Genomic DNA, 26,376 nt, shown 5'->3' with positions numbered 1-26,376 from the left:
CTAGAGAGGGAGAAAAATATTTCTATCTTGTTTGATCAAAAAACCTAAGCGGCTAAACCCTTTCTCTTCCTTGACTTTCAGACTTTCGTTCTCCTCTGCAGACTGCAGCTCTGCTCTCACAGGCCACAGCTCTCACCAGTCGGCAGTCGACGGTTTCACCCTCTCAGCTCTCACCTAGTTATCGAAAGTGGGAAGACTGAGGAGCCTTCCAGTCTCAGGTTCTCAGCTCTCAACTCTCATAGTTTCGACACCTCTGGTTCTGATCTCTCTCTATGCTACAATTACAAAATACACGAAAAGTAGCAGAAAAACAGGTTTTCCTTCTCCTCTCAGTGCTTTCACAACCGACATCCAACAACAACAGCTTGTACCTTCCTTTCTCTGCTTCTTAAAGCAGTTATCATCACTGACAAGAGCACCGGCAGCAGCAGGTCCAAAGGATATGGCTGTGTGAGTTCTTTTTTTTCTTCTTCTATTTCTGACTTGGGGTTCTTCTCTACAGACTACAGTTAAGAGTTGGAACTTCGAAAGCATAAGCTTGGTTTATTATCGAGCTCGAGCCGAATCGAATTCAAACCTGTGGATTTTGTAATCAAACCAAGCTCGAGCTTATATTTCCAATTTGAACCAAGCTCAAACCCGAACTCGAGCCTTTCCTACCGAGCTGAGCTCGAATACTCAAATGTTCGGCTCAGCTTGGCTCGAATCCACCCCTATTGGTTATGTAGCCTGATTCACGCACTTGTATCCTCAGCACAGCTCCATCTTTTAAAAATAACCATAATTAGAATCATTTGTCCACAGAACCAGAACCGGAACCAGAGAGAGATCTTGTCCATTATTTCAATTGCTCGAAGGTACAAGGTAGTTTGTGTATATATAATGAATAGTAGCCTTACATGATTCACCCTCCTGCTTTCAAAAAAAAAAACATTACTACTGGCATTCGCTCAACTTATTTAAGAACCTCTGATAAAATTTCACTGTTCTTGTTCTCTATTTACACTCGAATACAAATCCCTGCACCTGATCTCCCTCGGCAATACACAGGATGAAATAAAAAATCCTCCAAAAACATTATTTACCCAATATGACCGTATTTGTGCAGTCAGTTTTGACCACCCATACAAAATATGAATCAATGACGTGTAATTGGATGAAGATGAAACAAAAGGCCTCCGCTTTCAATCAAACTTCAATTGCAACACGGGTCTTAATAGGTTTGAGCTTGATGCCCAGACTCTCTGGAGACAGGAGTTCTGGAGCTATGCAAGAATGGCTGGAGGGGGGCCTAGCAGGATTTGAGCCTCGACTTGATGATGGAGGGGGCTGCCTATAGTATCCGAAACCCATCAAAAAGAATTCAATAGGGATGAGCATGGCATAGGGGTGCTCCTCAGTTACTAACGATCCACAGGCTTGAACCTGCAAAATATGTCATCAGTTCCAATGCAAGAATATAAAATCCTGCTTCTCTTCTGCATATAACATACATGTAATAAAGGCTAGATCATTTGGTTTTTATCACCATAGAATTCAGGGCAAAAATGAAATCATATTCCACTACCAGCTGGGTTCTATTGAATTCAATTGACAAAATCCATTCCAAGAACATCCTGAAAGTTTCTGGGTACTTCTATATAATTTAGGAACTTGGGAGCAGTTCTATTTCTTGGTGAAAGAACCAACTCCAGGATTGATGTAGCTGACCCCATATAGTTGGAATAAGGCTTAGGATGATGATGAGATCCATCTTCAGTATCCAAATATCCCAAGTAAATAATATAGTTTGTCTCCCCTTTGTATACTTATTTATTATTATAATAAATCAGCTTCTGTTGTTAATCAAAAAATAAAATAATATAATTTGCCTTTCTTTGCATTTGCTCATCCTTCCTTTTCTTGGATTGGCATTGGATACCATATTACTTATTAAAGAAAAAAAAATTACTGGATAAAAGAGAGCATATAAAAACACACACAGCCGCCAATCCCAAAGGAGTTCATAGTGTGCCTCTGGTGCCTAAGAAAATCAAGAGAGAAGTCCAGCAACATGCACATCACAATGAAGAATGCAAAGCTGGGACCAAAAGAGAGATCCCTTTAAAAAATGCAGGAAATTAAGCTGGAAAAACCGAAAAAAGCCTCAAGAAAAAGTAAGCTGGAAAGAACACCTAATAGTTAATTAATTGAGGTTAGCTCACCCCTGCCCTTTCTAATACCCAAAAGAAACATGGATGGACTCTTCAAAAACGTCCTGAAGCATCATGCAATCATGACACTGCCTCATCCTTTTCCTCGCTTGGCATAACTCCAGAAAGCTAATCACCGTCACTAATAGTAACAGAATTGCTAATGGCCTAACTTAGATTCTTCCTTGGCTCTAGAATCCCATTCCATGAAAACAACCCTAACTTCTAAGTGCCATTTACAATCTCAAGCCTTTTACTTATTTCTTTTTCTATCCCTCCTCCCAAAAAGTTAAAGAGGTTCTATCAAGCACAATTCCTTTGGCCTCAACAGCTAGTTTGCCTAAAAAAGAAACTACTTGATGGAAACAATTAGCAGTGGCTAAAAAAACTCCCTGCATGTTGATCATGTTTGTCACACCACAGGCAAAAATCAACTCCTGTCTGCAAAAGTAACATGGCATACTTTTTCTTCTGTTTACATTGTGCAGAGGTTGTCAAGTCATTTATACAAACTCTAAATGATCAAGAAAGTAGCCACATCATAACATGATTAGGGACGAAATTGTCTGGATGTTCATCTCCTCACTCATCCTTTTATTCATTGGGAAATTTTCAGCTCAAAAGTCCAAGCCATGTCTCCAAAAAGAAGTCCATATGTATGGAAAACTTTTAAATTTAAAGAAAAAAACTTGGACAACTAATAACATGGTTTAAAATGTTCATATATTTTCTGACACTTCCATGGCATTTTCCATTTCCATGTGTACCAATATGAAATACTAATCAACATATTCCCTAGTGAAAACTACTGGCACTAGGCAGAGTACTAGAGATGGTATTAAAGGAAGGTTTTCAGGCAAAAGCGCCCCCCCCCCGAGACATAAGGAATGCAAAACCCCATTCGGACTGCATCCACCACCCACCTAATGGAGATGATTACCACTTTGAGCCTGCTCAAAATTCTTCTCAAATGTTAAGTTAAATATTAGTTTTTGTCTGTATAAAAGATTATTTGGTTCAAATTTTGCTTCAACTGACTTTATCATATAGTTTTGATTCTGAGTTTACAAGATAACCTTGCAGCATATTATTTTATTTATTAATTTTAATAACTTTCTTTGATGGTTTGGAACAATACAATATTTTAAAAGGGTGTACCTATGTCTCTTTTATCATTTCATAAAATCACTCTATATTTTCACCTATTTCACAATGTGTCCACCATGTATATAATTTTTACAATATTTTTCCAAACATTTATGACATTGCCAACATGTTCCCTACATTTGGATTACTGGTATCTCCACTGAAACAACGTATTAAACCATGACTAATATAACCCAGGGAGAACATCAACAGTAGGACTATATAGTTGATGATAGCTGATGCTGACTGAGGATTAAAACATGGACTGTCTAGAGGGTCCACAATCTGATGAACAGCTCAGATAGGCTATACCACCTTCCATGCAGCAGAAATTACACATATAAACAAACATGTCCATACAAGACCACTAATACATCATTGTAAAGTGATCCGATGGATGTCAATGCATCAAAAGGATCTTCGGGAATGCCCTAAAAATATGAATAGTTGCAAATTCAGAACTTAAAAAAGTGTTATCCCTTTGTAAAAAGATGGGGCCAAATGGGCCCTAACAGCCTCTCATGTGATATCCTTTATTTTATCTTTTATTTTATGTTGATGGGCCTCACTTAATGGGCTTGTTATTTGTTCTTATTTTATTTTCTTTATGTAACTGCCAAGCTGGCCGCCCACTTAAGGGTATACTTGTCATCATCAATTTGTTTTAGAGATTAATAAAAAATAAGGTTAGAGGAGAAGGAAGACTAATTCGGCTTCTTCTTCTCTTACCTCTTCTCTTCGACATACACAGCTCTTGCACTATCATTCAGATCTGATTTGTATTGTTAATCACTGATTTTAAACCTGATATTAGAGGACTGATTCACATCTTGGTATCAGAGCGGGTTTAGTTCCTCTTTCTTCTTTTTTTTCTTTGTTCCTATACACTCTAAAATCAAGAGAGTGTATGGAGAGATAGGTTCTCTATAGTATAGAGAATCACTTGCCTAGTTGGTAGAAGGGTTTGGAGAGTTTAGTTTTGGCTAGATTTTGCCAAGAAGTGATGCTGTCTTGCTGCTGCCCGAAACCCTAGCCGACTAGAGATTTTCGAGTTACCAGGAAAGGTGAAGCTTGGGTGTGACGCTCTGTGCTTGGAAGGTGTCTTGTGATTGCAAAAGGAGGGTGGTTCAGATTTGGAAGAGTTTGGGTTACTCTGGTAGGTGCGGCAGTGTCTTCTCTCTCCCGCCCATCTGCTAGACGGAGCAAAACCCTAGCTTTTCAAGCACCCAAGTTCTGGTTTGACTTCAAGTAAGTTCACATAGTCAAAATTTTTTGTTCTTTGATTTTCGTTTGATTAATGGAGACATATGGAAGTGAGTTCAAGCAGGTGCCAATTTCTGGACCTGCTCCAGTAGATTCCGTTTTGACAGGTGTTACCACAATTAAGCTAGATGGGACGAACTATCTTACTTGGGCACAGTCTATAAAAATCTATGATTGTAGTAGAGGAAAACTCAGGCATCTCACAGGCAACAAGGTGAAACCCGAAGAGACAAACCCTAAATTTGAAAGATGGATGTAAGAGAACTATATTGTTATAGGATGGTTAGTCAACTCTATGCAACCTCATATAAGCCAGCACTATCTTTGGATGTCTTCGGCTAAGGAGATATGGGACAGTGTAACTGAGACCTATTCATAGAAACTGAATGTAGCCAGAGCATACAAATTGAAAAGTGATGTGAAGAACCTGAGATAGGGGGAGAAGAGTGGCAATCTACTACTCCATACTAAAGTCCCTATGGCAGAAAATTGATGTTATGGAAACAGTGATATGGGAGAGTAAAAAGGATGCTGAAATGTATAGAAAGCTAGTGGAGAGAAATAGGGTGTTTGAGTTTCTCACTGGACTCAACCCTGAGTTTGATATTATCATACAAAACATTTTGGCCAGGGATGAGATTACTCTTTCACAGGCATATGCTATGATAAGTAGTGAAGAGAGTAGGCGGCAGGTGCAGTTGTAGAGTCCATCTACAGAACATTTTGCACATGAGGGAATGAAACCGAAGGGCCCTACTGAGAAAAGATAGCAATTGTGTGAATATTGCAGGAAACCACAACATACAAATAACACCTGCTGGAAGCTTCATCCTGAACTTCTTCCCGATAGATTTAAGAACAATAATAACCCTAAGAAGGGCAGCCAAGTGGGAAAATCCAAGACTGATAATGCTGCTACAGTGCCTGAGGGGGGAAGTAAGGAAAGTGAAGAAAAATCAACTATTGAGCAATTGGCTGCAATGAAGTTGGATTTTGAGAAGTATGGGAGGCTCCTAAATCACCTGGAAGCTACGGTTTCTTCAACTCACCCTTCCAACAGTACATCATCTTCATCGGCTTTTGCTCACTCAAGTACATATGCCTCAGCAAATCGTGCTTCAGTTTCAGGTAATCATATACTCCCTTGGATTATAGAATCCGGTGCATCAGACCATATGACCAGCCTATCTAACATTTTTTGTTCATACCATCTCCTCTTTGGGAAAGAGAAAATATCCTTGGTCGATGGGTCACTTACCCCAATCTCTGGTAAAGGAGATATAAAGACCTCTGACACCTTGTTCTTATCTTTTGTTCTCCATGTTCCTAAGCTTAACACAAACCTTTATCTGTTAATAGCTTAACAAAGTCCATGAACTGCAGCATAACCTTCTTTCCCACTCATTGTGTTTTTCAGGACCTACAGTCTCAGAGGACGATTGAGAGTGGCCATGAGGCGAACGGAATATACTTGCCGGACACACCAGATCAAGCCTTGGGATCACTTCATGGAGTTGCTTTAGAGTCAGTTGTGGCAGAGTCTGTTAACAAAATTTTGTTATGTCATTTTCGGTTTGGTCATTTGTCTTTTTCTGCTTTAAGTCATCTGTTCCCAGATATGTTTAAAGGAGTGTTTTTACCTAGTCTTCATTGCGAGTCATGTGAGCTAGCAAAGTATTGTAGACATTCCTATTCAAACAGTAATAAAAGATCTCTTTCTCCTTTCCATACTATTCACTCTGATGTATGGGGGCCATATAACATGCCAACCATGGGGGGCTACATGTATTTTATCATTTTTATTGATTATTCTCGCTATACTTGGGTTTATCTCATGAAATCCCAGGATGAAGTACCAATCATTGTGAAAAAATTTCATGAACTCATCATCACCCAGTTTAATACCCGTATCAAAATATTTCGCTCTGACAATGCTAAGGAGTATTTTGAGAAAACCCTCTCCACCTACCTTGAAACTTTTGGGGTTATTCATCAAAGCTCTTGTTCCTACACTCCACAACAAAACGGGGTGGGGGAAAGAAAGAACAGACATGTAGTTGAGGTTGCCAGATCCCTTTTATTTGCATCCCATGTTCCTGTAAGGTTTTGGGGAGATGTTGTTCATACTGCTACCTACCTAATCAACCGCATGCCCTCTAGGGTCCTTGGCTTTAAAACCCCCTTTAGTCTTCTCTTCCCAGATGAGGATCTCTTTTTTCTCCCTCTCTGTGTATTTGGGAGTACTTGTTATGTGCATATTCATAGTCACCAAAGGCATAAATTTGAACCTAAAGCTCATAAGTGTGTTTCTGGGATATGCCTCTACACAAAAGGGTTATTGTTGTTTTGATCCAATTCATGGCACCCGCTTTGTATCTTGGGATGTCACCTTTGCAGAGTTGACTCCTTTATTTAGTGTTCCTCCTGAGGGGGAGAAATCTGATGAACCCTTTGCTATGTCTCCAGTTGTTCCTCTCTCATCCCTTGTGAGTCTGATCATGGGGTGTCCACCTCTTCCACTGGACCCACCCCTGATCCTCCTCTTGCTTCTGCTCCTACTCTCCAAAGGTGCTACCAAAAGCGGAGATTCAGACATATGCAGGTTGTTTCCACTCCTTCAAAAGAGCATCTGGCCACTCCCACAATTCTTGAGAAAACAGGTCAACCCTCTATCGACCCACCTTCGACCGTCCCTGACCTTGACCTTCCTATTACTCTTCGCAAGGGCAAGCGGAAGTGTACAGCCCATTGCATCTCCAAACATTTATCTTACAACCTTCTCTCTCCTTCCTACTACTCCTTTCTTGCTTCTGTCTCTTCACATGTGATACCCAGGTCTGTACCGGAAGCATTGTCTCAACCTGAATGGAGGGATGCTAATGATGATTGAACTTGAAGCATTACATAAGAACCATACCTGGGATGTTGTAGACTTGCCGGAAGGGAAAGAACCAGTGGAGTGTAAATGGGAGTTTACCATTAAATATCACTCTGATGGCTCGGTTGAGAGGTATAAGTCTAGGTTGGTTGCCAAGGGTTACACCCAAATGTATGGCATTGACTATCTTGAGACCTTTGCTCCTGTAGCTAAGATGACTTCAGTTAGGATCTTGCTTTCTCTAGCAGCTACTTTTGACTAGCCCCTACACTAGTTTGATGTTAAAAATGCTTTATTGAATGGAGATCTGCATGAAGAGGTCTATATGTCTCCACCTCCAGGAGTGTATGGGAAAGAAATGAAAGGCAAGGTGTGTAAACTACACAAATCCCTTTATGATCTCAAACAATCTCCTCGGGCTTGGTTTGAGAGATTTCGGGCTGCTCTTGTCTCATTTGGCTACATTCAAACACAATCTGATCATACACTATTCTTGAAGAGAAATGACTCTCTGGTGACCTTCTTGATTGTTTATGTTGATGATATCGTGGCCACGGGTAATGACATTGAAGAGGCCAATAAACTAAAAGCATTTCTCCACTCTGAATTTGAAATTAAAGATTTGGGAGATCTTCGGTATTTCTTGGGCATTGAAGTTGCTCGATCTAAGGATGGTATATTCATATCTCAGTGCAAATATGTCCTTGATCTTCTTGCTGACACTGGTAAACTTGGAGCTAAACCCATCTCCACTCCCATTGATCCTAATCATAAGCTTTCTACCACAGATGGTGCACTGTTGTCTGATAAGGGAGTGTTTAAGAGACTGCTTGGGAAGTTGTTATACCTTTGCATGACTCGACCAGATATTTCCTATGCAATAAGTGTTCTCAATCTGTTTATGCATTCTCCTAGAGATACTCATCTAGCTGCTGTAGAAAGGGTTCTGTGCTACTTGAAAGGTACTCCAGGGAAAGATATTCTATTTGCTAAGCATGGTCACATGAAGCTGGAAGCCTTTATTGATGTAGATTGGGCAGGATGTATTGATGACAGAAGGTTCACCTCTGGTTATTGTGCTCTGATTGCTGGGAATATTGTGTCTTAGAGGAGTAAGAAACAATCAGTAGTTACTAGATCCTCAGCTGAAGCAGAATACAGGGCAATCGCTCATGGTGTATCAGAATTACTATGGCTACGATCCCTTCTAGAGGAATTGGGGGTGGACCACGAGCAACCAATGATGCTCTATTGTGACAACCAAACTGCTATCAACATTGCACAAAATCCGGTTCAGCATGACAGAACTAAGCACATTGAGGTTGATAGGCATTTCATAAGGGAAATAATCTCTTCAGGAGAAGTCTGTTTACCATTTATCACATCAGAAAAGCAACTGGCTAATATCTTGACCAAGGGAGTTCCCAAGGGGAAATTGACACACTATATAAGCAAGCTGGGCATGATTGATATCTATGCTCAACTTGAGGGGAAGTGTAAAGAGACTGGGCCAAATGGGCCCTAATAGCCTCTTATGTGATATCCTTTATTTTATCTTTTATTTTATGTTGATGGGCCTCACTTAATGGGCTTGTTATTTGTTCTTATTTTATTTTCTTTATGTAACTGCCAAGCTGGTCGCCCACTTAAGGGTATACTTGTCATCATCAATTTGTTTTAGAGATTAATAAAAAATAGGATTAGAGGAGAAGGAAGACTAATTCGACTTCTTCTTCTCTTACCTCTTCTCTTCGACATACACAGCTCTTGCACTATCATTCAGATCTGATTTGTACTGTTAATCACTGATTTTAAACCTGATATTAGAGGACTGATTCACATCTCCCTTAATAAGTGGAATAGCAAAACACTAATCAATGCTTTCGAACCGTTGTTGACCCAGACGGTCAGACCATTTCGCCCAGGAACTATCTAGGCAACCGGTTCCATTTTACCCCAAACCTAGTCTCTGGACAAAAACCATTGAATTGGTCAGCGACCTAGCTGCCTATGCAATTGACCTATCGCCCAACGGTTTTGGCCATTTTTATTTTATTTTATCTTTTTCGTTGGAACAAGTCGTTTTTTCAAACCGTCGACTCGGAAACTGGTGTCCAGAATGGCTCCGGTTCCAGGTCGGTTTTTAAAACCTTGACACTGATAATTAGGACAATGTTTGGTTAAGTTGTATAAAAGAAAATCCAAGCCAGTACAAGCTATACACTTGAATCCCAAAAATAGTTGCAATAGTAATTGATCAATTTAAGTAATAAATCTTTAGTTGTGACATAAACTTAGTGCTCTACTTTAAGGAAAATAAAGAAGGAAAGAGAAGTAAAAGCTAACCTCTACAAGAGAGTTGCTTCTCCTGTCCATTTTAGAACTCATGTGGAGAGCCTCAGCATAGAAGGGACTACTCTCACCAACAAAAATGAGACTCTTACATTGCAGCTTCTTCAAGTCCTCTGTCAGATCATGCCTCCTGTAAATAAGCATTTAATTACTATGGGTGTACTGGTAAAAGGAATGGACTCAATGCTAGATAAAATGTCCTTCCGTTCTATTTTCTTTCCAAAATCAATAAGCAGGTTATGCATAAAAAGCGGTAAGTAGAAACCATGCGCTAACTATTATGTCTTTTGTTTTTTTTATTCATCAAAAAATAAATACGATTGTCTTTTTTCTGTGGTTTATACGCATGATTGCTGTGAATCTAGTTAACAAAAATATGTAATTTTAATTAGCTACCTGTATATGCAATGTTATTTTGTAGTGGTAAGAATGCCAGGTATTGACTTTAGACAGCTGATAGCATATGCTTGGCACTAGGGGAAAGCTGAAATATTTGAGCTGCCAATAATAGATTGTTTACATATGTTCTTTATATTGTTGTTGTTGTTGTTCAATTGATGTATCCTTTTAACTTGACAGTTTGTTTACATTAATTACTTGTGCTACTCATCCTTGAATTTTTTTTTTAATTTACACCTTCCAATAAAATATATTTTAAGGTATGAGGACAATCACCAATTTTATAGCATAAAATTTAACCATGTAATCCTGTATACAATCACATATTTTAACATTACATTAAACCATTATGGTATGCCTGATATTTTTTCTATTCTGTTTGAAGGTATGGTGAGTCATCACCAATTTTATAGTATAAAACTTACAAGGAATACTATATAGAATTATATACTCCAACATATATCATTTTTGGGCATGTCCATATCATGACTGAGGTTAAATATGTCAGGTACCAAAGCATCAAAGAAAAAATGTGTTAAATCAGGGTCATACTATAATTCCCATGGAACCTAGGCACTAAGAACTCTAGGAGGAACTAGACAGAAGATTCTCCTTGTATATCTTCAATGTAATCAAGTAAAAAGGTACAAGAATTTACTCATTAATAGCTTGAAGAAAATGCATGACATTTGAACTTTGCCTTTCATCCAGTAGCTGTTCAATCAAAACCAAAAAGTGCAAAGATCCAATTAAAATTGTACTTGAGGTGACAAAGATTTCAAGGACAAATACAAGGTTGTCTTTTAAAATGGTTGAAAGGGTTCTAAAAACTGAACAGCTGTGATCATGATTTACATGTAGGGGGAAATTAGGAATCAATTTGATGATCCTGTTAGACAGTTTTGTATGCCCTTAGCTTCAATCAGAATGATGTACTTTATGAGTTTATTGTAAATGAATAAAAGTGCATATTTGATTCATATTCCCTCAGTATGTTTCTGTGCAATACTCTTAAACTGGACACTTAATGAGACTCGTGTTAGTTTAGAATGTTCACAGCCAGTGGGTTGGTCTAGGGAGACCTATCCTGATAAGGCTGACACAGTGGTGCCACCAAGTCGGTTGGGGTGACCTGTCTCAGCTGCCAGGGTGAGACCCTAGACACATACAGTGTAGGATTAATTGAATCTATGAACTGGACCAGTTTTCCGGTATTGCCCTGGACCTTAGAGATTGATGGGCAAAACTGGAAAGTTACACCCGACCCCTAGACTCGAGTATGATACTGCACTGGGTGTTGGATTGGGTTGTCTTTGATGTACCAATCAGTGAGACCCTTACTGGGGGTCAAAACCTAGGTATGTTGGGACAGTCTGAGAATTCATCCGAGTGGGTGATCGTAGTGACAGGATCAGCCCCTTTGTCGGACAAAGGTAATGATCGGGGATGCACTCTCACTGATGGAAACCAAGAATGCCGACAACCGATTTCAATCGTTGAGACTTGTTTTGCAAAATATATTTTATATGAGATATAAAAGTATATATATTATGGTTTCTAAAATGTTTGCAAGAAGGTTTTAATTCCCGGGACCCATAAAGTAGAGAGTGCAACACTGTTCCTTGCAGCCGAGGGAGAGGTCCTCTCTTGTCGGGCAGTGTATAATCATTATGGGCTGGGAGGTTAAGTGTAAGACCATTGAGGATAATGCCTGATAGGCTAATCTTGCATCTACCCACAGTCCCTAGGTGTTACAAGGTAGTTTGGCCCAAGGACCACTTAGGGTAAGTGTTGGGCCCATAAAGCCCATTTGATGGGTTTCAGGGGGTGCATTGTCCATAATAGTGTATTCGGCCAGAACAAAGGCTGGGCCGAACCCATGTAGCTGATGTGTAGATCAATGCTTGGGTCCCACGCCATACAAGGAAGCCCAACTAGGCAGTGGTTAGGAAGGTTAAGTGAGCACATAAGCTTAATGGGCCTAAAGCCCATTTCGAACTAGGCTATTTAATTAGTTAATTATGGGGCGAATTCTGAGATGGATTAGTAGATAGGATAGGGTCAAGACCCTATCCACTCAGAGAGTCCATATCTGAAAAACCTCCTAATGGGATTAGGAAAAAGCTAACCTAATCTGCAGATAAGATGAGGGTTTATCCTTATCACCTAAAGAGAGGGTTGATCCAAATATGATTTTTATAAGCAGCTCCTAATTGGATTAGGAGCTGATCTTTTAGGTTATCAAAAAGGAGGGAGCGGCAGCTTTTAGACAGATATTCCAGATCCTCTTTAGTGCTGAAATCACAGAAGGAAGAATTAAGCATCCCTGCAGAATTCTTTCTTGCCGCCTTCCTGTTCTTGGAGGAAAAATTGATAGGAAGTTGTGCTTACGTGCCAACCTGTTGTTTCTTGCGAAGGACAGAGTTCTTGGAGAATAACACTGATGATTCTGCTCCATCCTGCACTGTGCCATCTTCAATGGGAACAATCTTTGGATCCTTCCTTGGGCGTGAACACCTTCATTGGGGGATACTATTTCTCCGTATCAGGTATAATCCTCTTCTACTCATTTTGGTTCAAATCTAGTTAAGTTTATGGTTCAAGAATGATCCTTAAAAATATGATTTTCTAAATAGGAAATGTGATTCTCAATTGAAGGGAGAGAAAAATTTTTAAAATTCGCCCCCTTTATTCCGAAAGATTTGGGCGTCCATACGATGGATCTCTCATCCCTTCAGTGGTATCAGAGCCATGGTTCAAATCTTGAACCAATTTGTTTCAGACCTGAACCTGCGCAAATGGGCAGAAGGCGTTCTACACAATTTGCACAGATATGGGTTTTGGGAAATTTGTTCCCAAAATTAATGGGCGAATAATTTGAAATTAATTTTATATAAATCTGATTATTATTTAGAACTGTTCTTTATGATTTTCTTGATTTATGGGTTGTTCGTACAAAAGGAGATCGAAATATTGATTTGCGCAGGGAACCTGCGATTTTGCAAATTTTGGATTGCTTCATTACATTTGGTCTGTAAAAAAAATTGTTATTTTTAGACTGAATGTATAGGTATTCGATATGATGTAATTATTAATTGAAATTAGGATTTCTATTTATTTTATTTTTGGATCGAAGATGGCGGCGCAGAAAAGGAGATGCAGATGGGAGAATTACAATCTGCGATTTGCAGTTTATGAAACTGCAAACTGTGATCTAACCTCTGTTTTGCAGGATGGATTGTGCAAACAGCCATGTTTGACTGATTCTTGATTTTCTATTTTTAGTATTTAGTTTCAGATTATTTTCTTGAATTAAAGATTTAATTAAAGATCAAACCCTAGACCCATTCGAACCAAGATTGGTTCAAACTGTTTGGACCAAATCTAGGATTTAATTAAGGCTAAAAGTCAATCATAATTTTCCCACTAATGGGCTTGAGGATTGATATTTAATTAAATGGTTAATTCGGCCCAACCTGTAAAGGCCCAGTTTTAAATAGTTAAAACTGCTAAAAGCCCACTTAACACATAAAGCTATATGGGCTGAACCATTCGGCCCATATACCTAGATAATATTAATGGTTAATATTATGGATTTAAAATGGGCTTCAAATGGGCCTTACAGATAATTAATTGATTTGATCAATTTATCCCTGCATGAGATGTATAGATGTGTGATGTGCTACGTACATGGGCCATAAGTGCTTGGCCCATGCTCAATCAACAATGGCTCTTGCGCACACCATGGTTGAATGCACATCATTGCCATGGTGTCCCTTTTGGTCATTGGATGACCTCCCTGGGTGGTGGGCCCCACACCTCATCAAGAGGTTACGTGCGGAATCCTAGTCAATTTAGGCCCACCGAAATCTGACTTTATTAAAGTCGGTGGGAGCCACTTTGGTTTGACCTAAATCAAACTAGGGCGTAATTAACTGTACCCTCCAGCTAATATGAGTGCATGTGATAGGGAGATTCATATGATGAACTCTCTAAAGGCCTTCCATCATTAGCATGAGGATCGGTTCTTCAGTAATGAGGAAATGCACTAGAAAATGGGCTATCCATTTGCTGTTGGGCTTGTCTGAGTGTTTCATAAGATGATAGGGGCGTCATAGACCGATGTGGGAGGGGTTTCACCAGAAAATGGGAACTTTCTCACGGTACCTTGGTGTTCACGAATATAATGGGTAAGCACTCACTGGACAGAAAGGTTTACCTGAAAACGGCTTTGAACCTTGTCTAACAGAGGCCAAAGGGAAAACTCATATGATGAGTGGATATGATCCTTCACAGAAAAATGGTGGGGTTATGCAGCTGAAACAGTTGGCTCCATGCACCCTATGTGATGTCCCACATTTCCAAAGACAACCCGTAGCCTCCGTCACTGAGAAAGGAGGGAAATCTCAAAGATGAATAAATGAAAATGGAATGTAGATTGAAAACCATATCTATGAAATGAACATGAATCAAATTAGGTTGTGGCCTGATGTTTGCTCTTTTATCAGAAAATGGCAAACGAATCATTTGCAAAATTGCTTGATGACAACAAGTTGAATGGCCCAAACTATGCCGACTAGTACAAAAACCTTATGCTGGTCCTAGCTTCTGAAAAGTTAGATAAAGTAGCAAAGAATCCTACCCCCGGAGCGTCCGGGTGATAGAGCTTCTGAGGCCCGAAGGAGAGACCATCAAGAATGGGGGGAGAAAAACTCCCTTGCCCGGTGTTACATCATTGCCTCCTTAGACAATCCAATACAGAGGCAATTCGATCAGATCGAACTTGCCAATGACATATTGGACAGTCTCAGGACGATGTATGAAGAGCAGAATCGTTCTACTCAACAAAAGGTTTTAAACCGGTTCATAACCACACAAATGACCAAGGACCATCAAGTTCACGACCAATGTCTTCGGATGATGGGATACATCAACAAATTGGAGGCTCTTGGATTCGAGATGGACCTTGCGACCCAGATAGATGCTATCCTTAATTCTTTGCCTCCTTCCTTTAATCCGTTCATCATGAACTATAACATGAACAAGCTGAATGTCAGCTTGCAAGAGCACGACAATATGTTGCAAATATCTGAAAAACTGATTAAAAATGATGAGCCTGTAACTATGCTTGTTGAAGCTAGCAAATCAGGCAAGAGAAAGAGGAAAGCAAAGAAACCTCAGAAAAAAAGCCACTAAGGGCAAGAAGAAGAAGAAAGACAAAGCATCGGATGCCTGTCACTTCTGCAAGAAAACCAGCCACTGGAAAATGAACTGTCCTGCCTACCTGGAATCCAAGAAAGGTAATTTCAAAACTTGTGTTATAAAAACCAATCTGTTGATAGCTTCTGCGTCCTGGTGTATTGACTCTGGGGCTTCAACTCATGCGTGTAACTCACTGCAAGGGTTCAAAGTAAGCAGAAGGCTGAGTGAATGAAAAATCACACTCTACTTGGGGACTAATGCAATTGTTGCAACCGCGGCCATAGGAACCGTGGAGTTATTTTTTAGAGAATGAACGATTGTACTGAAAGATTGTATTTATATACAAAATTTAAGGAGAATTTTGATTTTTGTCTCAAAACTGTGCGTAGATGGTTATTTTGTCTTCTTTAGTAATACGATTACTATAAAAAGAAACAACAGATTCATCGCATACGGGGAACTGGAGAACGGTCTCTATGTTCTACATCCTTCTTTAGAAACTAACAAAACCGAAACTACGTCTGTTGAAATCCCCAAGAAGAGAGCCCGTGATACAGTTAATCCCACGTGTCTGTGGCATTACCGACTTGGCCACATCGGTGTTGACTGAATCACAAAGTTGGTAAAGGATGGTCCTTTGGATTTTCTAACTGTTGAAGATCTTCCCACCTGTGAGCCTTGCCTACAAGGCAAGATGACGAAACGGCCATTTAACGGTAAGCCTGAAAGATGTACAGGCACACTTCACCTAATACATACTGATGTATGTGGTCCCCTGAGTGTTAGGACACGGAATCAACATGTGTATTTCATCAACTTCACAGATGATTTTTCACGATATGGTTACGTGTACCTAATGAGACACAAGTCTAAATCCTTTGAAAGTTCAAAGAGTTTAGACAAGAGATCGAGAAACAATTAGGGAGAGAAATTAAAGCCCTTCGATCAGATCGAGGTGGTGAGTATCTCTCTGACGAATTCAGGGACTACTTAAAAGAAAATGGGATAGTATCACAATTAACTCCTCCTGCTACACCACAACTTAACGGTGTTTTAGAGATGAGGAATAGGACCTTATTGGATATGGTTTGGTCGCTTCTCATACACTCAGAGTTACCCACATCCTTTTGGGGTTACGCATTAGAGACTACGATTTACGTGCTGAATCGGGTTCCAACCGAATCGGTTCCGAATACTCCATATGAACCTTGGACCGGAAAGAAACTAAGTGTCCGACACTTGAAAATTTAGGGTTGCCCAACACACGTTAAAAGAACGAGTGCAGACAAGTTGGAATCCAAGACCAGTCGTTGCCTATTTGTAGGCCACCCAAAAGGCCTTGTAGATTACCTATTCTATGACCCAAGTAAGCAGAAAGTGTTCTGTAGTCGAAACGCACAATTCTTAAAAACCGATTACATCCTAGACACCCATCGTCAGGAAATTGTTCTTGATGAGGAGAGCTCAGGAGCAGTGGGAGATGTCCACAAGTTCCAGGTAGTGACCAACCTATAAGATCCACTCAGGTATCCAGGCCACCAGTCCGTTATGGTTATGACTAGGGTAGTTACCTAGTGGAAACCTTGACTAGTGAGGAGGATCCCGTGACTTACGAGGAAGCTATGTTGGACATAGATTCCTAGATGTGGGTGGAGGCCATGAGAGCAGAGATGGACTCAATGGAGACCAATGGAGTCTGGACTCTAGTAGATCCACCCTCTGGGGTAAAAGCAATCGGTTGCAAATGGATTTATAGGAGGAAGAAGGGCCCCGATGGTAGGGTTGAGACCTTCAAAGCTCGTCTGGTGGCGAAAGGGTACACTCAGAAAGAGGGCATTGATTATAAGGAAACATTTTCGCCTGTGGCCATGCTTAAATCCATTAGGATCCTGCTAGTTGTAGTAGCATACCATGATTATGAGATTTGGCAAATGGATGTCAAAACTGCATTCCTGAATAGAGATCTTACTGAAGATATCTATATGCAGCAGCTGCAAAGTTTCATTGTTGTAGTTCAGGAAAACATGGTATGTAAACTTAATAGATCCATTTATGAACTTAAGCAAACTTCTAGAAGTTGGAACATCCGTTTTGACTGTTGTCAAATCGTTTGACTTCAAACAGAATCCGGATGAACCCTGTGTCTACAGGAAGTACAGTGAAGATAAGGTTACCTTCTTGGTTCTGTATGTAGATGACATTTTACTCATTGAAAATGATATAGGAATGCTAACTACGGTAAAAGTATGGCTTTCACAGTAATTCTCCATGAAAGATCTTGAAGAAGCCTCCTATAAACTAGATCTTCGACTCTATAGAGATAGATCGAAACGGATAATAGGATTATCACAATCTGCTTACATTGACAAAATAGTCAAAAAATACAGCATGGAAAACTCCAAAAAAGGAAATGTTCCTTTCAGGCACGAAGTCACTATCTCCAAGAAAATGTCTCCCAAGACTTCTGAGGAGATTGATGGCATGAAAGACGTTCCCTATGCCTCTGCCATAGGGAGCATCATGTATGTCATGTTGTGCACTCGTCTTGACATTGCTCAGGCAGTGAGTGTAGTAAGAAGATTACAAGCCAACCCAGGACAGGAGCACTAAACTGCTGTGAAAAACCTACTTAAGTACCTTCGAATGACAAAAGAGTTTTGTCTAGTATTCGACGGTAGCTCACTACAGATCCAAGGGTATACAGATGCCGATTTCCAGTCGGATCCAGATGATAGAAAGTCTACATCTGGAGATGTTTTCACGATAGGATCGTGTGCTGTTTGCTGGAAAAGTAGCAAACAGGGGTCCACTACAGATTCTACGACCGAGGCCGAGTACATTGTCGCAAGTGAGGCTGCCAAAGAAGCCGTGTGGATGAAAAAGTTCGTTCACAAGTTGGGAGTAGTTCCGTCCAGCACATCACCCATCCCATTGTTGTGTGACAACAATGGAGCCATTGCTCAGGCTAAAGAGCCATGAGCCCACTTGAAGTCAAAGCACATCGAGAGAAAGTACCACATACTGCGGAAGATTGTTAGTAGAGAGGACGTTTTGATTTAGAAGGTAGTGTCAGCAAAAAATGTAGCAGACCCATTGACGAAGCCACTATCACAGAGAGTGTTTGAGAAACACATGGAAAGCATGGGACTCCGGCTTGTACCTGATTGGACCTAAGTGCAAGTGGGAGCTGTTAGACAGTTTTGTATGCCATTAGCTTCAATCAGAATGATGTACTTTATGAGTTTATTGTAAATGAATAAAAGTGCATATTTGATTCATGTTCCCTCAGTATGTTTCTGTGCAATACCCTTAAATTGAACACTTAATGAGACTTGTGTTAGTTTAGAATGTTCACAGCCAGTGGGTTGGTCTAGGGAGACCTATCCTGATAAGGCTGACACAGTGGTGCCACCAAGTCGGTTGGGGTGACCTGTCTCAGCTGCCAGGGTGAGACCCTAGACACATACAGTGTAGGATTAATTGAATCTATGAACTGGACCAGTTTTCCGGTATTGCCCTGGACCTTAGAGATTGATGGGCAAAACTGGAAAGTTACACCCGACCCCTAGACTCGAGTATGATACTGCACTGGGTGTTGGATTGGGTTGTCTTTGATGTACCAATCAGTGAGACCCTTACTGGGGGTCAAAACCTAGATATGTTGGGACAGTTTGAGAATTCATCCGAGTGGGTGATCGTAGTGACAGGATCAGCCCCTTTGTCGGACAAAGGTAATGATCGGGGATGCACTCTCACTGATGGAAACCAAGAATGCCGGCAACCGATTTCAATCGTTGAGACTTGTTTTGCAAAATATATTTTATATGAGATATAAAAGTATATATATTATGGTTTCTAAAATGTTTGCAAGAAGGTTTTAATTCCCGGGACCCATAAAGTAGAGAGTGCAACACTGTTCCTTGCAGCCGAGGGAGAGGTCCTCTCTTGTCGGGCAGTGTATAATCATTATGGGCTGGGAGGTTAAGTGTAAGACTATTGAGGATAATGCCTGATAGGCTAATCTTGCATCTGCCTACAGTCCCTAGGTGTTACAAGGTGGTTTGGCCAAGGGGCCACTTAGGGTAAGTGTTGGGCCCATAGAGTCCATTTGATGGGTTTCAGGGGTGCACTGTCCATAACAGTGTATTCGGTCAGGCCTTATAACAAAGGCTGGGCCGAACCCATGTGGCTGATGTGTAGATCAATGCTTGGGTCTCACGCAATACAAGGAAGCCCAACTGGGCAGCAATTAAGAAGGTTAAGTGAACACATAAACTTAATGGGCCTAAAGCCCATTTCGAACTAGGCTATTTAATTAGTTAATTATGGAGTGAATTCCGAAATGAATTAGGTTAAATCCACTCAAAGAGTCCAGATCTAAATGTGATTCAAATCTAGAAACCTCCTAATGAGATTAGGAGAAAGCTAACATAATCTGCAGATAAGATAAGAGTTTATCTTTATCGCCTAAAGAGAGGGTTGATCCAAATATGATTTGGATAAGCAATTCCTAATTGGATTAGGAGTTGATCTTTTAGGTTATCAAAAAGAGGGAGCGACAGCTTTTAGACAGATATTCCAGATCCTCTTTAGTGCTGAAATCACATAAGAAAGAATTAAGCATCCCTGCAGAATTCTTTCTTGTCGCCCCTGTTTGCCAGTTCAATCTCCAGTTGTGGGAAAAGTCAAGATTCGATCTTGACATCAGTTCTTAGATGAAGAATTGATAGGAAACTGTGCTCACATGCCATCCTGCTGTTTTTTGCAAATGACAAAGTTCTTGGAGAAGAACACTACTGATTCTGCTCCATCTTGCACTGCGCCATCTTCAATGGGAGCAATCTTTGGATCCTTCCTTGGGCGTGAACACCTTCGTTGGAGATACTATTTCTCCATATCAGGTATCTCCTATTCCTTTTGGTTCAGATCTGGTTCAGTTTATGGTTCAAGAATGATCCTTGAAAATATGATTTTCTAAATAGGAAATGCGATTCCCAGTTGAAGGGAGAGAAAAATTTTTAAAATTCGCCCCCTTTATTCCACAAGATTTGGGCGTCCATACGATGGATCTCTCATCCCTTCAGATCCCCACCTTACAAAACCCAGACAAGTCACTAATTCTGAAGGGTCAAAAATGTCTAGCATGACACTACTTTGGGATGGAAAAAAGTCTAAAAGGTATATAATCACTTGAGTAGATTGAATGAAACCTAAAGCCCCGTCCCTATTATCACAATCTTGTATGCACAATATCTTGGGCTCTATGGTCTAAACAATTTCTCCAAAAAAATGTTAACATCAAGAAAACCAGAGGTTGTAGTGGAAATCTCCTTACCCTTCGGCAAGCTTGTACTATGTCAGATTCTGCACCATATAGATCAGACCTTACTTCCTGAGACATGATAAAAAATCACAAAACATACAAAAAAGGAACACAGAAAAACAACCCAAAAATCCAAATGAAGTCAAAGTACCTTACTAAAGTAACGCTGAAGAAGGGAATCTTTCACCATATCACACATACCATAGAAGTAGAGTAAGTTCAATATTACCTGCAAGGTACAAATATTTATTTTTCTTTTCAAATATGAAACTTCACATTAACACAGCAAGCAAGGATAAACTTTTTTTCCGAGAAAGTATATTGTGGAGTAGCAACAAACCCACCATGGATGAAGCAGCCTTGATTCCCTCCATGCATTACCACCCATTGTATTGGTTCATTGGCGGGTCATTAACAAGCCACCAATTGAACTGGTAATAGGCCAAATCTCCCATGACCCCAACCATCCAACTAATGATCTCTGAGAACCATTGCACATTCTAATCAGCTTTACAAAAGTGGTGCATCAGATAGGCAGGATATCCTGTTGTGCAGTTTGTTGGGTTACCTATCCAAGAGATGTCATTAGTGGATGCAGCATGGGAGGAAACAGGTGCAGTCAAGAAATGCTGCTAGAGAAGCAAGGTCCTATTGTTCATGGTGAGCTGGTGTGCCATATTATACTTCATATTTTATGGGTATAAATGAATTGATGAAAGGGATAAAACCTTGTTGCAAAGCCATTCTGTCCATGAAGGTTCTCTGCAAAGCGGGGTAACAAGGATTAAGCCAAGAACACGTTCCCTGTATTTCATCTGCATCACAGAAGATAACTTGCAACACTAATAATATGGAGTAACATATGTTTGGTTGCACACAAAATGAAGGTAAGAAAATAGTTTCCTTAGAAAACTGATGTTTTTTTTATCAGTCTTAGAAAACTGATGTTTAATAAGAAAACAAATCATATGCCAATTTTTTTTGGTGTTTAGTTCGACTTGGAAAACAAATTTTAATGATTAAGATTCTTAAGAAATATGAGTGTTGCAGGACAAAACTTCTAAGTTCTAATAGCCAACCTCTTTTTGGAAAATGACTTACAGAAAATCAGAATTAATGTCATTTACCATAACTAAAACTTGCATTTTAGAAAATGCTCTTTTTATAAGTAACCTCAATTTTAACCAAACACATAAAATAGCAATTTCAGGAAATTATTCATCTTATTGCAACCAAACAAAGCACTAAAGGGCAGCTACAATATGAAAAGCAGAACATACCGCAAAAAGTGTTAGGATATAAGCTCCAGCAGTAACACCCAAGCAAAAAGCCTCTTTCAGCCTGATAAAGAGAACCATCCAGAAGGAACCAAAACTAGGTTTTAGTTTATCCAAAGATTGAGTTTCATGAGAAAGTCATGCCAAAGATGACCCTCTTAATCATTAAGGTTAAGTTTGGGAATGCTTAAAAATAAACACTTATTTTGGGCTGGGAATATACCAATAAGCACTTATTTGTGTTTGGGAAATAAGCCCGAATAAGTGCTTATTCCTGAGAATAAGCGCTTATTCAAGAAGCCCAAATTGTGGACTTATTTTTAAGTGCTTATTTCCTTTCTGGCCTGCCACATCATTTAGAAAATACCTATACTACCCCTGTTTGAAATAAGTGTTTTTCACCAAACACTCATGAGCACTTATTCAAATAAGCACTCCCAAACTCTGCCTAAGAAAATTATAGGTTCAAGGTAGGAAAGACATGAAAATCATTTTTATCAATGAGATAAGAGTTAAGACATCAAAATTTTAAGACTGCAGAGGTGAAAATCCCCATATGCACACAAAGAGATTACTATATCAAAAAGCGATAGGTTATACAAAGAGAACAAAAAATAGGAAACATGTACCATGCAAGAAAACCAGCCTACCAGATCAGTACATTAAAAGGCAATAAGCATTAATTAATATATTATATACCACATGAGCAAATGCACATGAACATTTCCCACAGATCCTCTGCAAGAAATAACTATAAAATTTATCGTGATAGTCTGTGCAATAAATATAATATCCATCACAAGTCATAGAGACATGTTTATTTTGGATAGGAAGAAGAAAGATAGAGGACCATTACCCAGTGTTGGCCCTGGTTGACCAAAGTCTTGGGAGGGGTAGACTGGATGCGGACCTAACATTCAACATTTTTCTTGCACAAAGTGACTTCTCAGAACTGAACCTGTGTTTTCACGCTTATCAGCCTGAGAAGAATAGCTCCTAGGAAGAAGAAAAATTGGGTGATCATATAAAATCCAATTCACAATGAATTGGAGGTTCCTGTAATGTCAAAAGGTTGATATGGAGTATAATGTCATTAGAAAGGCTCTAAGCTCATCTAGGGGTCATACTGACAAGATGGGATATATTGCTATTCACTATGCCAAAAATAAGGCTGTCACTAGAACCCAAAAGTCCAAAACCTAATCTAACATCTGATCCAATCAAAATTTCTGCATACATACATAATGTGTATTATAGATATTACATACAATTATATAAAATTTATAATTAATGAATTCAATATTTATATTTATATAAATTTATTATACCAGCCAAAAATTAATTTAAAATTTTTAATTATTTTTTATTTTAAGAACAACAAAGCAGGTTTGGTTTAAATCCAAATCCAACATGTCAGATTTGAAGTATCAATAATCAAATCAGATTCAGATGTGGCCGCATCTGATCTGAATTCGACTTGATTACAGCCCTAACCAAAACAGGATTTCCTACCAAACCAAACTAAGACAAAAGTCTCTTACGAAGAAGAAAAATACATCCATGAGCACTTGTATAAAAGGCCATTACATAATGTTAGTCCCAGTTACTTAGTTTCTTGGGAGGGGTAGACTGGACATGGACCTAGACTTTGGCTTTCATTTTTTTTTTTGTATACAAAGTGCACACTCTCAGAATATTGAACAAAAATGACATTTTCTTTAAATTAAGTAGATAAGCACTTGTTTATTCCAAAAACATAGCTATGTTAAAATAGCCACTTTTTGATCTTAGAAGAAACAACAAGGGAAAACCTCAGTCAATAACTGAATTGGCATTTTCTTTAAATTAATTTTAAGACAAAAGATTCTCAGTTGTAAAGCCTGTTTCTGACAGTTATTAATTGAGTACATGTATCGGCAGTCATAATTTAAGCACTCATAGTTTAACAATGGATATGGCATTAAATAGAACAGATTGGCAAAATAGAACCCATGTAGCCAACCCCATATAGTTGGGATAAGGTTTGGATGATGATGATGATGATGATGATGACGATGATGATAATGATGTAACAGCAATCACTTCATCTGAAATGTCAAAACATATTACTCAGGATACATTCATTGGACAGGAGTTTTACATATGGACACAAGGTAATCTGGATTTCATGCTTATTCCCCAGGATATCATATTTCATGCCTCAGTCCAAGAATCATTGACATGACCCAATGCACATTTTTTATGAAACTTCTCAAGTAGAATTTTCCTCGTTATGTTAGATCAAGAAACAAGACAATGTTGGTTAGGCAACAAATGTGATGTTGATAAGTAGTATCTATAAATCTTAAACTGGAAAGAGGTAGCTGGCCTTGCAGCGTATTATGTTTCCAAATAAATAAGATTGAACCAAACCTGTTTTTGGCATATCCTACTATTTTTCAGATAATGGTGTGATGTACCCAGACACAAATAAAGCATAACACAGCCCAGTTTGCTTAACTAAGCAAAACAGAAATGGCTAATTTTGAGTATTTGGTGATAGAAGAGAAAAAAAAAAAGCATCTAAAGCAGACATTCAAGCAGATCCAGGATGTAAAGCTGTTGAAAGCGTAACATGTCAAATATCCTGACAAAGCATTTTGTGATTAATGGCAACACCAAGAGAGACTCAAACGAGAAAGCACTCTTACTACTATTAGTAATCCATCTCAATAATGAAAACAAATAATAATCACCATAGACAGCAATTAATCAAACATTGGAAAAAGAGAAATCCCAGAGATCCCTGAACAACCCATTCCATTAGAACATACATAAAAACATAGGAATCGAAACAAGCAATGAAGCAAACAACGAGAACGTTTACACACCGGAAGAAGTCAAGAACTTCCGCTACTTGGTCCGCTAGGTCGTCCACGCAAAGCAAGGGAGCATCTGAAGATATGGCCGCGGCTCCCAACTGCACGAACTCTTAATGTTAAAATCGGCAAAAAGAAAAGAATTCCAGCAGACCGAGCAAATAAGTACATGAGTACACAACATTGACAGAGAGAGAAGTGCTAAGACTAACCTCGTGTCCAGGGGCATCTATGTGATAAATACAGAAGTTGTGAAGCAGCAAAGGAGCTGCATCTGGGCAAAATAAGAGACCTTGGAAACAAGACATATCTGTCAAAACCCAGACAAAACACTGAAAGTCAATAAAAACAGATTGAAAGACAAAACCCCATTAAAACCCTGCAACCAACGGGCGCGAAAACTAATTTCAAATTCTGAAAACCAAACTAACAAAAGTAGGGGGAACGAATGAATACAATTGAGAGCAACATCTGGGTATGTAACCAAAGCGGGCTTTTCTTGATCACCACAGACGAAAACAGAAATAGAACCTTTGCTCGTCTCAACCAAACATTCCTGCAAAAGCTCAGAATGGTTAAAAGAACAAACAGAGAAAAATGAGAAAATGGCATTGTAGAAGAGTGAAGAGAAAAACCTATCTACGTTTACAATTTAAAACAAAATTTCCATATTATAATTGTTACCTTCCCTCCTAGAGGTATCACATCATCATCAATAGAAACCGAGTCGCTTGAATCGCCCATGACTTTACACAAAAAAAGAAAAAATGTATATCCGCCAAAATCAAATATTAGCCAACAAAATACTAAAAAAACTCTTAAACGCCCTCTTCCTCTTATTCTCCGGTTGTCATTTGTTCCTCGTTCTCTCTTTCGTCCTCTGCTTTTGCGTATATCACAAACTTCAGAAAACAGTCAAACCACCCTCGATTTTAGATCAATACGGGAACGTGCACTTGCGATCTGTTTATGGACGTATCGACGATTCTTTCTGGCCCAGAAATCTACCGCTGAGAGCCTGAGACCGATTAAACTGTCGAGAGAGAGAGAGCGTACTTCATCGGAATTCGTTTATTTTTTTTTTCTGAAAATGTTTTTGATGAGGCTAATTTTGGACATTTGATGTCAGTATCACACAGCTGTACGTCACCACTCACCAGCATTCGAGTAGAAGTAAGTCCAGTGTTTAGAAAATCGGATCGGACCAGCCGGTTGAATCGTGACCCGAGGCTGTTTAATTACCACTAATCAACTTTTTATTTATGTTAATTAATAATTATTTATTATATATATTTTAAAAAACTGTAAATTAAAAGGTTTAAATCCTATTCATTTGATTTAAAAATTAAGAAATTTGTCATTCATCGACTCTATTTAAATACATTTAAAATTATAAAATATATTATATATTATTTATATTACTCATGGCATATAATCAGTTAGTGGTATATCTCTCCTTCTCTTTTCTGGTTTTATATCCGATCAC

General features: G+C 39.1%; 1 protein-coding gene across 1 annotated transcript; it reads right to left on the bottom strand.

Annotated features, from left to right (window-relative positions):
• Positions 1–809: 809 nt before the first annotated feature.
• Positions 810–26,033, bottom strand: LOC148879254 (protein NDL2-like). The gene is made up of 11 exons (XM_088960727.1): positions 25,575–26,033; positions 25,347–25,446; positions 25,103–25,200; positions 24,903–24,991; positions 22,036–22,096; positions 21,484–21,570; positions 20,907–20,984; positions 20,768–20,824; positions 10,889–10,944; positions 9,826–9,961; positions 810–1,425 (listed from the first exon to the last, which is right to left on the bottom strand). Exons 1-11 carry the CDS (start codon positions 25,632–25,634, stop codon positions 1,189–1,191), a joined length of 1,059 nt encoding a protein of 352 aa, XP_088816853.1. The 5' UTR covers positions 25,635–26,033; the 3' UTR covers positions 810–1,188.
• Between the last annotated feature and the right edge of the window lie 343 nt (positions 26,034–26,376).

This window comes from Nelumbo lutea, chromosome 1, assembly GCF_056320005.1.
Source record: "Nelumbo lutea isolate HS-2025 chromosome 1, American lotus-T2T, whole genome shotgun sequence".
In the NCBI taxonomy this organism is placed as follows: Eukaryota; Viridiplantae; Streptophyta; class Magnoliopsida; order Proteales; family Nelumbonaceae; genus Nelumbo; species Nelumbo lutea.
Note: the sequence above shows the minus strand (reverse complement) of the source record. Positions and strands in the feature narration are given on the sequence as shown.